At 36.2% G+C, this 18,910-nt stretch overlaps 1 protein-coding gene across 1 annotated transcript; it reads right to left on the reverse strand.

The window, feature by feature from the left end:
- Positions 1-2,346: 2,346 nt before the first annotated feature.
- Positions 2,347-4,823, reverse strand: LOC119984868 (probable WRKY transcription factor 30). The gene is made up of 3 exons (XM_038829008.1): positions 4,535-4,823; positions 4,309-4,443; positions 2,347-2,953 (listed from the first exon to the last, which is right to left on the reverse strand). The coding sequence occupies exons 1-3, from the start codon at positions 4,804-4,806 to the stop codon at positions 2,497-2,499; spliced, it is 864 nt and encodes a 287-aa protein (XP_038684936.1). The 5' UTR covers positions 4,807-4,823; the 3' UTR covers positions 2,347-2,496.
- Positions 4,824-18,910: the final 14,087 nt, after the last annotated feature.

An 18,910-nucleotide genomic window follows, 5' to 3' on the forward strand; every position in this document is an offset into this window, starting at 1 on the left:
TCAAATTAAAGGGGTGGGGGAGGAAGAATAACTTAAGTCATGGTAAGCCATAAAGCCCAGTAGAGATAAGTACCCGATAGGAACCCAGATACCTACGTGGTAGGTACCCGAGCGCACAACAATCACACAAACGAATAGAAAAACAAACAAAGTAACATGATCTTACCGCTGTCAATACCAACAATACATTGTCTATGAAGAAGCAATATATACATGCAATCATACACATTACAGCTCCAACACAAAATTATCCAGCGTGACCATCCATCCAACACCACAATAACAGCAGCACACGGTAGTCTGGAACAACCATCGTAGATCGTAACACCAAATCATCCACAACTCTCAAAGACATCGCACGACAGTCCGGAACAACCATCGGAGGCCGTGACACTCAAAACCATCCACAAATCTCAAAGGCAATAGCACACGACACTCTGGAAAATTGTCGGAGGCCGTGGCACATAGAATCATCCACTAATCTCAAAGGCAACAACACATGACACTCTGGAAAACCGTCGGAGGAGATGACACACAAAACCATCCACAAATCTCAAAAGTAGCACATGGTAGTCCGGAACAACCATCAGAGACCGTGGCACCAACAATCATCCATACAACTCCATAAACCACAACTGACCAGACTAAAAACATAGCTAACAACAAAGCCAACTCCACAAATTCCACAACAACCAAACAAAAACAACGAGGCTATCGCATTAATGCAATCTACACCATCAACACCCATCCAAACCACCTGTCAAATTCAATCTTTGTTTAGAAAATATGTCTTATTTTCTAAAATATGACGTAAGGCTCTACGAAGAACCTAATGAAATTCAAAATATTATTATGTTTTTACACATAAACATATAACGAAATAAATAAAATATTTCCAATATTTTATTTTAAGGCAAAAAAATGTTTTAGAATAAAATTTGTTTATTTAAAACATTTTCTAGCAATCCAAAGTACCGAAATGGTTTCATGCCAAGTTTACATGTCAAGAGAATCAATCGCACAAGATAACCAACTACAAGGATAATCAAATCCAAACAACCAATCAAATATCAAAGTACAATTACAATCATGAACAATTAGTAATATCATAAAGAATTTATCAACAGGTGCACTATTGCGAGATCAATGAATAGAGATCACGAAACGATAAGACGAAAAAAGTAATGATCACGATTTCCAAGAATCGAACACGAAACAATCGCAAACGAATTAAGTAATAGCCAAGTGAAATAAGCGATTCACGGAATCATACGAACAAGAATATCAGGCACTAGAGGCCAATAAGTATAGAACCCCTACCTCGATAGCGGCGAGCAATCACTAAGCGTGTATAGTGTCAACTCGGTCTCCTTGATCACCTTGCCAATCTTTCTCCGCCATGGGCTACTGCGGATGCTAGTGCGGCCCTTGCTTCCGAATTTTCCATACTTGGAAATACATGTTCATGCAGTCTTTACACATAGGTTGTGACAAATAATACTTCCTGCCCTTTTAGAGATACTCGTATTGGTACTAATAACGCCACTGGACTATTCTGTGTCATCAAAATTACAAAACTCATTTTCTTCTTAATCTCTACTGCCTCCTTCACTACCTACTACGTTTCTCATAAGAAATCCACTAAGTGCCATTGAGAACATCAATAAATTGATCAAGAAAAGGCCAACATATATAGACCATAACAATCCCTTAAAATCTCAATAAAAGTTCCCATATAACTCATTAATCTACCCACAAGACAGAAATAACCAAGTGAGCAACAAGAGGTGGTGGATAGTTGTCAACTCTCGAGTCAATCCCACTAGATATAATATGATGTGCCTATCATGCTTTGAGCATAATCCCATGCCACAGTGTTGAACTTTGCACGAAATTCTGATCCCTCAGTCCCGTGATTGCCGATCATTATATCTATAGGAGGTAACCTTCTTGAAACGCTCCAGCTTTGAATCACCAACACCAATGATCGTCTACTAGCCCACTGCCAGAACTTGATTCTCAAATTTGGGACTCCTCCTTTTCCCAAAAATGTTTTAGACGGCAGCTGTTGTGTACTCTTCTTTAGGTTTTTTATTTTATTTTATTTTTTTACAATAAAGGGAGAAGGAGTAGATATACCGTACACTCTAGGTTTAGGTATTTTCTATAATTCCAACTTTAACCTTTTAATTTCCCTTCAGTTAATCTTTCACCCCCATCCCCTTTAATTTGTGCCTTTTCCCCTAAAGGTTTTTATTTAAGTTCAATTGTATCCCTACCGAAAATGTCGGGTTTTACACCGCTAGAAGACCAAGAGGGGTCGATGGTGATAAAATCTAGGAAAGATTTTCCTAGAATTTAATACATTTGTGAAATTGCACGTACAACAGTAACATATGAAATACTTACATATAACACACATATATTACTTACATATAAGATTCTAATGCACAATCCAAGGAAAGAGTGAAATTCTGATTCTAGCTTGCTTCAATATCATTTGCAAAAATAGGCATCAATATTGGAGAAATCCAAGTCTCCGATGGATGGATTTGTGACAAAATCTGCGGGGGTGGAAATAATCTGATTGAGATCAGATTGGAACGATTGACCTCCTTCCAAATTGTTCATGCGTGACACCGTAACATAGTCGGACTCCAAGAAGTTAAATGATGGGAAAATGTCTTCCAAATCCTCACCAGTATTCTTCAGTAGTTTATAATAATCAATCTCCTCGAATACTTTGCCTCTCTCGATTTCTTCTTGTTGCTGATGATGATCAGATTTACGATCTCTCGGCTCTTCAACACTGATCATTATTGGTTCCAAGTGACTGCATGTATGTGTTCCTCGATAGTTGACCAGAAAGATGGCTGGATCATTATCCGATTGCTGGAGTTGCTTTGTGGCTAAACAGCCTTGCGAGTCACGATGTGTGCATCTATAATATCCCCTGAAAAATGTTGAAATAATAAAAGTTTTCATAGCTATTTTTCCAATCCAAAGAATGGTCAACATACTCAAGTACTGGCTCAATAATGTTGTTGAGACTCTGCGTTTATCAGAGGGGAGGAGTCTACCCAAACATAATTATGACATATATATATATAGTACATCAGTGCGTTTAGAGCTTCTTTAAGGTGTTTCGCAGCTTCTTTTTGTTTTTTTTTTTAAATGTGGGGCCCAATGAATTGAAATATTATAATATTTTTGTATAAATCATTTTTTAATGTGGGTCTCACAATAAATACTTTTATTAATATATTTTTATATAATGTGGGCCCAGAGTTTTATTAATTTAATATTTAATAAACCATTTTATTAATATTTTAAAATAATCATTTATCTTTTGATATAAAAATACTTAATAATTTATACTTATAACCAACTTTAATAAAACTTATATTTATTAGATTAAATTTAATATTATACTATTTAAAATCAATAATTTTTCTCTCAACGTCAGTTTTAAGTTCGTCAAACATCACACAACATATTTCAAAACTTTAAACTTAGTTTTTTTTTCTACAGCTTTTCTATTAATATTAAAAATCAATCCAACCATTCTCTAAAACGCACCCAATTATAGTAGGGATCCTAGGAGCTATGGGTATCCCAATTATCTTAGCGATTAAGTTATACATATAGGATTTCATTGGACATGTAGAACCCACAAATTCACTTAAATCTTGTGTATCCAACTCAAAAACTGAGATAACTAAGATACTAACGACTGAGGTCTTAATCATTTTCGTTATTTTATTTGTGTAACTCATATTTTTACTTAATGAGTGCCTTATATTAATAGAAAATCTTTGTCACTAGATCATTGGTTCATACCAAACAAATTGGTCTTCTAAAATTGTTTTTTTCTCTCCGTCTTCTACCGTGTTCTCTGAAACAAATCTATCCCAAATAACTCAAAAAGATATTGTCTGCTCTGGTGCAAAGATCTGCATGATTTTGTCCTTAAAAGAGTCATATTTGTTCGAGAGATTAAATCTTTACATATAAACCACAATGATGACTTACGATATATATGAGATATAAGTCATGTGATCTAATATTCTAGCTTGCTTCAATATCAGCAATAAAAACAAAATATGTTCCTAGTTGGGAGATATAAGTAGGAAAGGCATTTATGAGTGTCATTGTGAGGTCGACTCGCCAAGCCCAACTACCACCAATATTGATAGTTTGGTGCTTGGATTTGCATATCATTAATTGACATGGTTGATGAAAACATGAAAATATTTTGGAAAAGACCAGACGAAAAGTAGACTTAATTTGTCTTTGGAATTGTCTTACCTTGGAAACTTGGATCCGAGGATTTGTTTCTGTCCATACTTCCTCCAGCTATGACCATCCACAGCAACAGGAGGCCTTTCAACCCTCCCTGGACACACCCACACTTGCTCGCTCCATCGCAGTGAGCTACTCTTTCTACACAAACACAAATGAATCCCAACTATCAAGATTAATAATTAATTTATGGTCAAAACTAAAATAAAAGAAAACTTCGAATTAATTTTACCTTTTCTTGCTACATTGTTCCATACAATCTTGATCAAGCAAGCTAGTTGTTGTGGGTTGAGTAGGGTAGCCTACCATAAAACCACCACTGAGCATAGCAAGTGTTTTTTCAAAGGAAGAGAGTATCTTGGAAGCCAAGAATTGATGTGTTTCACTCTCATGAAGATGATGGTCATATGTTCTAATTAGCTGCTCTGTCACTTCCTTTCCATGCCATAATTCACTAATAATTTCGCTCTTCTGCTTCCTCAATGTAATTATGGCATCTTCCATATTTCACTAGCTCTATAGATGATATAAAATGTGACTACTTGTTAATTGAGAGTTGTTGATTAGGGAGAAGGTGGAAGGATATATGTATATATATAGCCCTTCTCTAGTGATGACATATTTGTTTTAAACCGTTAGATCTGTCAAATGGCTGAGATTATACAGAATGTGACTACTTGTTGATTGAGAGTTACTGATAAGGAAGAAGGTGGAAGGATATATGTATAGTCTTTCTCAAGTGGGGACATATGTTTTTAAAAAGTAAAAACGTTTACTTAAAACCGTTAGATCTGTCTAATGGCTGAAATTATACAGATTGTGACTACTTGTTGATTGAGAGTTACTGCTAAGAAAGAAGGTGTAAGGATATATAGTCCTTCTCTAGTGAGATCATATTTGCTTTTAAAATATAGAAGACATTTGCTTGAAGCCATTAGATCTGACCAATAAATGAGAGATGGTCTAAATATTCAATCCTATATTCTAAACCTTAAAATCTTAGTCATTAGTCGTATCCAACAATTTAAAATTAGGGTCCGTAAGTCTTACAAAATAAACAGGCGAAATTCTGTATGTGTGTGTATATATATACATATAGAATGTCACTACTTGTTGATTGAGAGTTGTTGATATATATATATATATTTTTTTATTTTTTCTGCTCACATGCACAGACCCGTGCTCTATGAAATATGCGGGCTTCCATTTTCAGCCATTAGATCTTGAGGACGGATGAGATTGAAATTGGTTTTACAAAAAAAGGGAAAATAAAAGACAAACGAACAGATGCAAAATATTTTTTACCCTTACATTAAACATTTATGTGACATATCCTCATATATATATATATATATATAAATAATATTTTGCTTTTGAAAAATAAAGACATGTGTTTTATTTTAAACCGTTAGATCTGATCAATGATTGAGATTATTATCTAAATCTTAAATCTTTAAATTCTAAATCCTAAAATCTTTAACAATTGGTCATATCTAATGGTTTTGGTTTTTTTTGGAGTAAAGTTCCGTAAATCCGTAAAAGTAAGCATACACCGGAGAATTAAACTGCAACCACACATAAAGGAGGGCCACCACGCAATAGTAACTTGGCGCAAGAAGCTTTGAATATTCTTGGTCGCGTCTTTCTTGATCCATCCCCATGCTCGTGGGCTCCAGCAATAGCGCACGTCACCCCCAATCAAATGATGACTTTGAAATTCAAAGAAACCTGGAATTAAAAATGAGCAATCCTTATTCAGAATATTGAATTTCAAATTCGCAAGATTCTTAATTGTTGGAACCGAGTCACTAGTCGAGTTACTATGACAATGATTATACATTCCTTAGTTTAGTACACATTTATGTTCCCTTTGTTTAAAGGAAAATTACAAATTAGGAAAACACAATAGGTTTTTATTTTATACATTTTCATAAAATGTGTTAAAATTTTATTTTTGTTGGCGATCTTCTGCGTTGGACAAGAGATGTCACAATTTCGATTGTTGGGAATGAGAGTGTTGGGGTTATAGATAATGTGTGTTCATGTGTGGCGGGATTTATTGTCAGTCCAAAAGTTTTGATGAGTGTTTGCATCAAGTCTAACCTCTTCACTAGATGGCTTGTGTGTAGGTAGATAACAAAAAGCTGGTGACTCGAGGCTGCCTTCTGGAAAGAAGGATTTAAAATTTGTGTTGCGTCAATCTAGAAAAAGCAAGAGACATAACACTATCATCGGAATGAACTAATTTCTAATGAAAGAAAATGAAAAATAACACATTACTGGAATGCATTAGGAATTTCATTGAATAGGAACACATCTTAAGATGTACTTAAGCATGCTTTACAACCTAAATCAAAGACATAGCCGTGGGACTTTTAGGAAAAGAAAATGACAAATCTAAAACTGCTTCGTCTGAGCCATGCTAATTGAAAAGATAATTGACTAGAGTCATTGCCTAAGTAAGCAATAAAGATTTAAAGATACTGAGTCTGTGGTTGACACAGGGTCCTGATAAACTTCTCTTTATTCTCCTTTTATAGTACTTGTGGTGATCATGGTTACACTTGTTCTCCTATTTCCTTGGCATTTTCCTAACACTTTCTATTGTGGGGAATCATGGGAAACCACCTTCCTGTTGCATTCTCGAGTGATTGGGTTAGTGGTCTTCATAACCGCAACCCTCTCCTATAAATGGGGATGATAGCTGCATCTTTCTGATCGTGCTCCTTCTTCAAGGTGGATGTGGGTGATCTATAAGGTTGTGGCATCTTCCACCTTCCTTATTTGTGGGCTTTGTGCTTGAACTTATGGAAATATGTCTAACAATCACTATTTTGTTAATACCCTGCACGAATGATCATACAAAAATGTCCTTTTCCTTAGGGTGCAAGACGAATGTGATCTTTGCCTCTCAGTATTGTGTAGTAGCTAGAGGCGTGCTTGAGAAAATTCAAGGACCTAGGGCTAACAAATTATGATTTCTTCTAGATTCTATTTAAGATAATCTTGCTAAAATCTTGGTATTTTCTCAATGAACCAATTTGAATGAGGATAGACCGTTAAGACAATGATTCTCTTGATTTTAGCTCTTGGTCTTTGATTCTCTTGATTTTAGTTCTTGGACATTTCTGATTTTCAGTAACCAATCCCTGGATTTTAGGTCAATAATCACCAAATAATCTACAAAATGAATAAATATTAGAAATAGAAAAATCCTGCCCTTACCACACGTCACCAGAAGGTTGGTTGGCCTTTGCCCTCTCTCGGTCAAGAACTCCCTTTTACCCATCCCTACTCATGGAATACTTACTTTAGAACTTCTCCCATTTGACTCTAGCCCATTGAAGACCTACGGTATAGAGTATGGTTGAGTCATCTATATACTAATAAGGAAAACTTATGGAGGAAGCTAGGGATTCATGACTTTCTATTGAGCAGTGAACAAGATATCCATATAAACAAGGCGCTCCTCTATGCTCAACTTAATTCTGGGACGTAGAGACCAATTTCTTTCACTTTGTGGCTAGGTTCATGAGCCCTACTCTGTAAGATCATGCCTTTATTCTAACTATGCTTCATAAGCCTTGAAGCTAACAATGCTCTACAAACCCCTGATGGTGTCTTTTTCGCCAATCTCAAAGTCAGGGATATGTTATACTCTTTCTAGTTGAAAACATATGTATAAAACAAAGAAAACAATCTTTTTGCTGGACCCATGATATTGTATATTCTTTTGCTCCTATAGTGTTGGTTTCGTCTACCGTGCTATACAACCTTTCATTGAGTTGGGTTTTGAAAGTTGCCCTGATCCCCTATGGATGCTACTACTCTAGCTGTGGGCATACTTCAAGCCTTTTTGCCTTGAACGCAATCCTGGCTCTTTTGACCTTGACTATTTTGGTCTCTAGTATAAATGTGTCTCTCCTTTGGACCATGAGTTTCGGGATTGTTTATCTTACTTGTATCAAGACTTTACCCTCACAGATGACTTACACTAGTTCCTCTTCGATTGCTCTCAAGATCCTAATTGGCTGAGTGTGAACTCTAGAGACCTTGAGTTTGATGAATAATCTAAAAATACCATCCCCTTATGAGCCAACTTCCTATCCTCCAGAGATCCTTCTTATTACTTTTGTGAATCCCCATACAACAACAAATGTGGGGTTAAATATTATAATGCCTCTCAGTTGGCCCGACAATTTGGCCATGTCCAGATGGTTCCCTTGCCCCCATACCTTTTAGAGAGCAAGTCTTTCCTGGCCAGAGGAGTGTGGTCAGCTAAAGTATTAACCAGCATTTACTCTATCTCTGCCTCAATTATATCTTCTGCCAAGACCTACTACTTTGTTGAGTATGATCAAGCCACCTTGGAGGTTACTCACTAGTGGACCGAGTATATTAATCAGCAATTATCATTGACTTTAGAGGGCTATGGTCACTCCTGACCCTAGAGTGGATGTGTCTCATGACTCCGGTAACCCTCTGTAATATGTCATTTCCTTTGAATGTCTGGTTCAATACTGACTGATGAATTTTTCTTCATGGGTTCTTCTCATGACTCTTCTAAAAGTAATGAAAGTCACGAGGCCGACTTTATTGTCTCCGTGAAATATGTTTTCAAAATTTCACATTCTGTACCATATTATGCTCAAGGCAATAGCCAAGTAGAGTCCACTAATAAAGTATTGAAGAACATCATCGAACGAATGGTGTAGAATAGGCCAAGGACTTGGCACGAGGCTTTATCAGAAACTTTTTGGGCCAACAGAACATTAAAGAGGACAATAATAAGAACTACATGTTTTATGCTAACTTATGGGCAGGATGTAGTCCTTCATATGTTGATGGCAGTCAAACCAATAAGGATGACCTTACAGAATCAACTATCTTATGGAGATTACTATTAGGCCATAATGATAGAATTGGAAGTCCTAGATGAAGTCAGACTAGTTGCCTATGATCATCTTAAAGTTCAGAAGCAGAAGGTTGTTAGGGCCTACAACAGGAGAGTACGAGAAAATACATTTGTTGTAACAAACTTGGAGTGGAAAGTTATTCTTCCAATTGGTCATCGGGATTCAACATACGACAAATGGTCACCTCCTTGGGAGGGACCCAATAAGGTGATAGAGGTGAAAAAAATGAGGAGTTTACTAGTTACAGTGGTTGAGAGTGGTAATATTTTTCTTCCACCCTCAGAATCCTTGATAGTGGCAGTATTTTTCTACAAAATGGTAGCCAGAGTTTTCTCATGGATTTTAAATTCAACCTGGAGACTAGTAATCCTCTACTTTAGTTCCTTAATGGTTTTCTTTCTTCGACCTCAATTGTTAGAGAAGATTGTAATTCATGGCTAAGCTCTTGAAGTTTGGCGTCAAGCTCATTTCTCTTTTCTTTCTCGATATTGATTTTTGAGAGCCAAGTTCGATTGCTGCTAAAATCTTTTATAAGGATAGAGAGGTCCTTCAGGAATGTCAAGAACTTTCACCTGATGGTTTCTGTAAGGTCAGAGGCTTAGAGAGTTTCTTCAATGGTTATCTTCAAATTGGAGAACATATAGTGATGTAGGCAGGATTCAAGTTTTATAGCACTGAGGATTTTCAACAACTTCTTGGCAGCTATAATCTTGTCCTAAAAAAAAGTAACGGTGCTAGAAGAACCTAAAGCACTAGCAATCGAAGGCCTAGGAACTGAGACTTGAGTTCATGTTGGCCAACTTGGCTAGAAATCCCTCGACATCAACACATTTTGGATTAGTGGTGGAATAAGTAGCTTTCTTCTTCTTGGTTAATGGCAACTGGGAAAGAGGAGAATCATAGTCAATTTGCAGGAAATACAAATTAGGGATTATTCGTAAGGTTACATATTGATTCATTCGGAATAACCGAAACTACCTTCTTAGGGGAATTAGGAATAGTGTAGACTTTGGGTTGGCTGGTAACAGTTAATCTTTGTTTGGATAACCTCAATCGTTTCTCAACTCTTCTTAGAAAGGTTGAAGATGATCTTTTGAGAATATTGATTTGTCCAAAGCATCTTTGGAGTTCCTTCATTTTACTAGGAGGTTGAACTTTAGGAACTGCTCTAGGTTTATTTTCTTTCAACCTCAATACCCCTTTGATGTACTAGGAATCCCAAGAAATTTCTAGCTAAAACTTCAAAGACAAACCTCAAGGGATTTATCTTCAAGCTGTATTTCCTCATTATGGCCAATGGTCTTCTGAGATTTTTATAAAATGACCACATCATCAATGTAGATTTTCATAAAATAACCAAACATGTCGTGAAAATAGAATTCACGACTCTATGATACGTAGCTCCTACGTTCTTCAAGCTGAATGGCATCGCCAACCATTTAAATGCTCAAAAGGCTCTTAGACATCAAAATATAATTTGAGTGTATCTTATGTGGTTATGAAGATTTGATTATAACCTACATGTCTATCCATAAAGGATAGGACTTGATATTTGGCTACTTGGTTTACTAGTATGTCTGTAATAGGCATAGGGTATTCATCCTTTACGTCGCAAGATTCAGGCTTTGGAAGTCCACAAAGACTCGGATCTCTTCCCACACACCTTGCAATTCCATATACCTTGCAATTCTAAAGAACCCAACTTTGAGAAGTCTCTCCAGCTTATTTTTTACCACTAAGGAAAGTTAATTTGACATCCTTCTTGGAGGCTGCTTATGCAGTTTGTAACATTCTTTGATTGGTAGTCAATGCTCAACAAGCACTATGAAAAGGCTTGACATCTTCTTGTACTACCAAGCAAAACAATCCTAAAATTCTTTAAGGAGAAAAATAATATATTATTTGATGTCTGGGGATAGGAGCTGACTGATGAACAACGGTTTTATGGATTCTTTAATGCTAAGATTGTTTCAGCCAAAGGATCCCAAATGCCAGCTTTCAGGTCGTCTAGCTTTGCTGGAGCTGCTTCAAGTTCTTCTATTTAGGGTATAATCTTTTGTTTGGTATTCTTCAAAGATAAAGTCTACTACATTGATAGGGGAGTCTGCTTTTGAACAAACTCTTCAAAATTTTTTTCTAAAATAGGAGGTCAGTTGCATGGTGACCTTCAAGGCCAGCGCATGATCAACTTCTATTGGTGGTCTCAACATCATTGACTTCTTATATGACTGGGATAATCGACATTCAAATTCTGGTCATCGAAGAAAAACCTTAATGTAAATAGTTTCTACCTTTTCTAAGGATTAGTCCTTATTGAATGTAACTAATTTGGGTCTGCCATGTTTGTTTAAGCTTGTAACTATGACCTTCAATGTCTATAGCGGGGCTTCTACACAATTGGCTGACGCCATGAAGGGATTCTTGTCTTACCTGATCACTTTTATGTCATTCTCATTCCAAAACACCACGCACTAATGTAGATAAGATAAAAATGCAATACAAGAGTGTATCCAATTTTTTCCCAGCAAGAGATTATAGGTGGAACGTGAGTGGATCAAAAAAGATGGAGTGGTCATGTTCTTGCTAAAAATAATAAGCTTCATCATAGTCAAGATACCTTGAGCTGTAGATATTCCTCCTGCAAAGTCTGATATAGTAGCAATAGTTGAAACCAAATTAGACTATTGCCTACCAATCTTGTATGTAGTAGAACAAGGTATCAAGTTCGTTACTAATCCGTTGTGTACAAGGAACCTATCGATCATCATTCCATCCATGTGTCTTGAAAGATAGAGTGGCCTTAGGTGATGAATCATGCTAAATGTTGGTTTCTCAAACATGACATAGGATGCTAACTCATATTTTGAATTTGCAAAAGCTTCTTTTTGGATGAACAAGACTGGTTGATGTCGTTGGGTTACTTCTGATGGAGATTTTGGAGCCACATCTTTGGCACATTTTTGAGCTTCCTCCCTAATTGGTTCATTCAGAATGGTAGCAAAAGTTGGCTGATCCATGATGCTTGCTACTTGAATCACTATTCGCTGTATCTTGGCTAAACATAGGTCATAATGTATGAAATATCCTTAAAATACCCCTGATTAGGTGAGGACTACTCATTCTGCCGCCCGAGTCCTCTCCCCTCTGCATAGTAGTCTGACTGTTCAGGAGTGTGATCTTTTTAGGTCAAGAGTGTCTGCCTTCTGAGTTTCATGTTGGTAGGAACTCTTCTATTAGGTACGCACTTGTCATATGGAGATTGCATTGTTTGCCTAGAAAGATATTGAAAATCGATCCCTCCCAAGGCTAAGGATAGCAAGTCATCAGCAACATATTGAACACCCTCTTCTGGATGGTTGTTGAGAAGACTTTGTAGTATTTCGTTCGTTCTGTCACTTCTTTTGCAACATCCTCTACTGAGTTTTGGTAAGAGTGGATTTATTCTTTCGTTGCTTGAATTTTACCAAAATATCGATAGAAGGAATTGGTGGTTTGGCCATCTTGGATCTGGATTGCAAGGAATGGTGATGGATTGACTTATCAATGATTCTTCTAGCTATTCGAATCCCTTTCCTGTGGACATCTTACTTAAATAAATTAGAAACTTCTAAATTTACCTTCCCGACATTGAACTTGCCACCGAGCTTGAGCCTGAGCCTGAACCTGAACCTGAACCTGAACCTGAACCTGAAGCATCTATTTTATGAAAAGGAGTCTTCAATCCCTTCTCTGGAGTTGGAATGAATACTACTTATTTATGAAGTGTTTATCTCTGATTGAATAGTTTGTGTCCATATTCTGAAGAAAAACATGATCTTCTAGAAGGTTTTGCTTGTGACTTCTTCTAAAAAGACCATCGATCGCACCAGAACTCCTTAGGATTATGTGTCTGGACAAGAGGCATTTGACATCTGTCTAGAGGTCTGATGTTCTAAATGTCTTCTAGAATTACCTTATGTCTTGATGTTGATCTAAGTAGTTGGCTCATATTGACTGAAACCATATGCATTCCCATATCTGGTGGGAATGGATTGTCATGTACTCCTATTGCTATTTCGGGAACAATAAAATCTCCTCTATCTATCATGGCCCGAATCTCATTTGTAAAAGCAATTCAATCATTGATAAAATGATCCAGAAGTGGTGATACTTACAGTAGGCATTTTTCTGAATTACTTCTAGAGGTGACAATGCCTTTACAGATGTAAGACTTCTTATTCGAAATCTCAATCACAACAACTTCTTGTATTGGTTCATCTTCGACATTGGCCACATGTAATCGGAGTATTTGTAATAGGTTCCCTTCGATGAGTTGGATATGTCATTCTCCCCTTTAAGGACTTTTTCATAAAGGACATCCCAAGCAGTTGGATAAGAGAAATCATGGAAATCTAAGTCATCAATTTTTTTTCTAAATTGGACTGTCATGTCCTTTACAACCAGTGATATGGTTGATTCAGGTTCACATGTGGCAGATGGTAAGGCTGTTGATAGTCATACTGACTCTGCCTCCTGAGCTCGTTTTGAGGATAAGGCTGATAATGTTGTTGTTATAGTTGGATATATGGTTCTTTCCATTGTTCTGTAGGAGCTACAACCTAAGGAAGCCTCTACTTGACATTGTTCACTTCCATCTGCTCATTTAGTCTTGTTCCAAAATGAGCAACTATATTTCCACTGATAGGAGCAGCAATTAATGGAGGAAAAGGTAATTGTAGAAGACGTCACCTGAAAATCTTTTTCTTGCACTCCAAAATTCTAAACGATTTATATAAAACTATCAGAGTGATTGTAGGAACTATAACTGAATTTTTCACAATAGAGTGGTCATTACTACTATTGGGATCTGATCCTCGTTGGATGACCATCAACACGGAGTTAGCTCCTTCAGAATTTCTTGTGATTGTTGAGGTGGAGCTGCTTGTTGAATGGTATGTATAGACTGTTATGGAGTTAAAGCTAGACATACAACTTGTTGTTAACCTTGCATTGATTGAAGAACTTGCTAGAATTCTTGGGAGTTAGGTTGAAGAGCTTCTTGACTCTACAAGAGAGTCTACTGACATGCTTGTTGCATATTTTTTGCTATTAGCTCTATAGTCTGTATCAAATTGTTATTTTCTGTGGAGATTTTTTGGTTTAAAAGTTTGACAAAAATGTGACTTATATTTCCTTCTCCTTCACTAGAACGAGTATGTTGGAGAATGTTATGTGACTCCTTAGATGAATAGGGTAGAGACTTGTCTCCAACTACTAGTTCATCTACCATTGCTTTTATTATTCTCTTTATCATGACTGCAAATGCTTAACACTAAATGTCCCATTGGGCATGCCAAAAAAATGTTGACAGTCTTCTATGCTAGACATGAGTGTTTGAATTTGTGATAGGATGATGTATGTTTCGAGCATGTCAAGACTTGTTGTCAGTCCAAAGATTTTTTATTTGTGACTTGTGCATTAATCTGACCTGTCACCAATCGAGCTGTATGCAATTTGAGAACATAAAACTGCTAGTTCGAGGGTGTCTTCCTGAAAAGGACTTAAAATTTATCTAGTGTCAGGTGAGAACGATAGGAGATAGAAGACAAATATCGAAATGAAAGTACTTCTATTAGACATAATGAAAATAACATTTCGCTGGTATGCAGTATGGTTTTCATTTGGAATATATCCTCAAATGTATGAAAGAAAAGAACATGCTTTACAAGCTAAAATGACACAATAGCCGAGGAAGCTACCACCACGGAGGCCATAAAAGGAAATAACTAGGCTAAAAACTAGTTGACCTGAGTCATGCTAATATAAAGGATAAAATTTAGAGACGCAGAGTTTGTGTTTGACGTGGGTTACTTGCAAATCTTGCTTCTACTTCTCTTTATAGTCTTCTTGGTCTTCATGGTGGTCATCTTCTCTTGTTCCCTGGGCATGATCTTGACACGTTCTGTTGTGGTAGATCATAAAAAACTATTTGCTCGCTTGCTACTTAGGTTATTGAACCAAACTTCCCTGTATCTAGGTCGTGGTTGTTCTTTATGGAGGCTGTTGGAGCACTAAGCATATATAGCTCATCACACTCCCTAGAATGTAGGCTTCACGCTTAATAACAAACCACTTCAAAATGGAAGAAACAACGTTGACAATGAATCCTCGCATTTTAGCTGTTTTGGACAAAGGTCGTTAAGACAATCTTGATTTTCAACAACTGATTCATAGATTTTAGATCAAATAAAATTAGATACCTTGGAAAATAAACATACGGTTAGTGCAAAATCTCCCTACCTCCGCCACATGTCTCCTAAAAATTGGATGAGAACTTCTAAAGGAAAATCCCATACTCTTACGTATCATCATGTGACTAGCGATCACTTCTAACACAAACAATAACACAAAAAAAGGGTAGGACAAAAGTGTTAAATTAATTATTAATGTGACAGCTCTCTTGGGCATCTTAGAGGATTTTGTCTTTGCCACGGCAAGTGGGTTTGAAGAGATCTAAAGGAAGCAATTATCTAATAAACATAGTGAGAATTGTTTTTTATGCAAGGTTTACTTATGAGAATTGTTTTTCATGAATAAATAAAATATTTATTTTTAGTTGATCGAAATATTACGTAGTAGTTATGATTAGGCCAAGAATTTCTTAATTACTTATGGAAAGTTATTTATTAATTTATTATTTTTTGAAGAGATTAGTAAATTAGGCAGTAATAATTTGAATTTCAAAGTTAAACTCGTATCATCAAGTATATACAAGCTTTAAATATAATAAAATTTAAACTAAATATAAATTTCATTCCTTTTGAAGTGGCTTGATGAACTGAATGTTCCTAATCTAATTTGGTTGTTAATGTGAAATTTCTTAATTCGACCTTTTATACTACAAATCGAAATTTACGTAACACTATTTTTTAACTTACCAATTTAATTAACTCTATGCTTGCTCTCTTTTGCATTGGACAAGAGATCAGCCGTTTGTGGCAGCTGGGGATAGGAGCGTTTGGGTTGTGGATGGTGTATGTATGTTCAGGTGTACCAAGACTTGTTGTCACTCCAAAAATTCTTGATATAAGAATTCTTGCACTGAATCTGACATTTTCACCCGAATGAGCTGTGTATAGCCTGAAAACATAATAATCGTTGGTTTGAGATTGCCTTTCGAGAAAAGAACTTAGAAGACTAATACTGGAATAAAAGAAACGCTATTGAATTGAAATGAAATGAAAAACAAAACATTGATGGATTGTATCATAAATTTTATTAACTAGGAATATGTCCTGGAATGTATTGCTTTACAAGTTAAAACAAAATATAACCACGGAGGCTTGGAAAGTAAAAGGCTAAGCTAGTAACTAGTTGGTTGGAGTCATACTAATTACAAAGATAAGTGAGCATCTCAGGTCGTGCTCCTTCTTCAAAGTGGATGTGGGAGTATTGGAAACGTGCATCCTACTTCACTCTCCTAGATTGTAGGCATTGTGCTTGCAATTAAGGGAACATTTGCCATATTGGTAGTGTTCATGTATGCTTGAACGTGGAAGGTTTTTGCTTCTTCAAAGTGCAGGACAAACATAAATAGACGAGCCTAATATGAACAGACCTGAGTTCAACTCATTTATGTTCATGAACAGACAAGTTTAACGATCGTGAAGAAACTTGTACATCTACGATCTATTTTGACTAAATATTCGTAAATAGGTCTATTACCGACATTGATTATCATGCTTAAATCAAAATTGGAATTATAATATGTCAGCTTGTTTAATTAAAAAATTTATTCTAATAAGGATAGTCAAATAAGTTTTGTTCCATAAAGTTTAAAATAATATTTCATAAAGTATAAAAAGTTATGATTCATTTATTTTATTGACTGAAAAACTCTCATCTTTCCCATTTGATACCTAAAATTGGATCCTCTTCATCCGATGGCTATTATAGCCAGTCAATGAGTGGGGATGATGCGCCTAAGTTTGGGGAACACTCCCATGATGGTGGCTTGCTAGGTCATTGTCTCCGACGGTCGGATTGAACTATTTTCTTCATGAATGGCCGCGGCTTCAATGTCAAATTCTGGTGAAACCAACAGCTGATGCCAGTGAATCATGGCTGGGGGTTGGTCATCGTGCTTTTTTTTGAAAGACCCATAGACCGTACACACACTAAGTCATGCCCAAGGGGCATAAAGGCCATCACAACGGATGAAAATTACCCGAATCTCAATCCCTCTGGTGAGAATGGAACCCTAGACCTTAAGGTCCTAGGTAGGCAACCTGACCAACTAGGCTACCTCCCATTCTCTGCTCATTGTGCTTTGACATGTTGATATGATAGCTACTTTATTATATATGTTTAAAGACGGAAACACGACGGAAAATGGCAAAACATATGTAATATCAATAGATCCAAACTAGATTATCAACCGATCCAAAATAGATATAATATCAACGAATCATTAGCAAAACGAAAAGAAACCATAGAAAAATGCCAAAAAGCATATATTATATCAACAAATATAGCTTTTTCATTTTCGTTCCCTATTTCTCTTTTTGGACACCTAGATGTTATTGAAGAAGAATGATATGTTAGGCTTTTTATCAAAAAAGGGGTGTTCAGAAGATTAAAAAAATATAGGCAGAAGTAATTTGTTGCGACGAGCTAAGTAGCTGTCGGGATGACAGTCACGGAGCAACAGCATAATGTAGATAGAGAGGCATACTTCTAGAAGAGTTTTTGTGCTACGAAAGATTCCCAGTTTTGACGAAACTCTTTTTCTGTTAGTCTTTAGTTAGGAATGTGATTGTTATCATATTTGTAACCGGAAACATCTTGGGGATCTGAAGGGACTTCTAGGTAGAATTTAACTCTAAAATTTTCTTCTACTATAAATACTAGTGGTTCATGAGTATTTTTGTAGAGAGAAACAATAGGTTGTTTGCAGTGAGCATTGAGAGAGAGTAAAAGAGGATAACTTTGTGGTGTATCTCTTGGATTTTGTCTGGATTTTTTGGTGAGAGATTCAAGATGTAGAGTGTCAGAGATAGGAGCTAGAATGGGGCTTTTGATAATCTCTTGGGTTCTTGGTTATTCATGAGTTTTTTGGTGAGAGAAAATTGTCAGTGTGTAGTTGTATAAATTTTCTACATAATGAAATTTTCTCTAGTTGTCTTTTAACAACACCCGTGATTTTTTCTCTGGTTTGGAATTGTGATTGTGTTTCTATTCTCAAGTTAAATTTTCTTTTTTGTTCTTGATATTGTTTAAGGAGGATCCTAGGATAATTTCACAATAGATTTAGAGGAAAGAGATCGACGGAAGAATTGATTGATGGAAGAATTGATCGACGGAAGAGATCGGTGGAGGAAATATTGCCAGCAAAGGAGGAATAAGAAGAAGAGGTGTCGATTTTTGTCGCAAGCGAAGGAAGAAGATGTGAAAGCCTCTTTTACATAGGTAAAGGTATTTTGGTTGGTTCGTAATATTTGTCTTCTTTTTTTTTGAGATGTTATTGGAACAAATCTTTTATATTTTTTTTCCTTATTTCCAAACCTTCCTTTAATGATTCAGCTTATTTACAACTCTCACTTTCCATGAATAAGTAAAACTTGTATATATTAAAATAGTGACCTCTTAGTCTTAGTCATGCTGTAGGGGACCGAATTCCCTATTGGAGTGGAATTGAGGATGGACAACAGAAC

This window comes from Tripterygium wilfordii, chromosome 18 (assembly GCF_013401445.1).
Source record: "Tripterygium wilfordii isolate XIE 37 chromosome 18, ASM1340144v1, whole genome shotgun sequence".
Lineage (NCBI taxonomy): Eukaryota > Viridiplantae > Streptophyta > Magnoliopsida > Celastrales > Celastraceae > Tripterygium > Tripterygium wilfordii.

Excerpts from the sequence above, each read along its gene's own strand:
- LOC119984868 (XM_038829008.1), bottom strand. The coding sequence starts at position 4,806 with ATGGAAGATGCCATAATTACATTGAGGAAGCAGAAGAGCGAAATTATT. Across the intron at positions 4,444-4,534 it reads GAACAATGTAGCAAGAAAAG|AAAGAGTAGCTCACTGCGAT; the intron begins GTAAAATTAATT and ends GTGTTTGTGTAG. Across the intron at positions 2,954-4,308 it reads CTCGGATCCAAGTTTCCAAG|GGGATATTATAGATGCACAC; the intron begins GTAAGACAATTC and ends AACATTTTTCAG.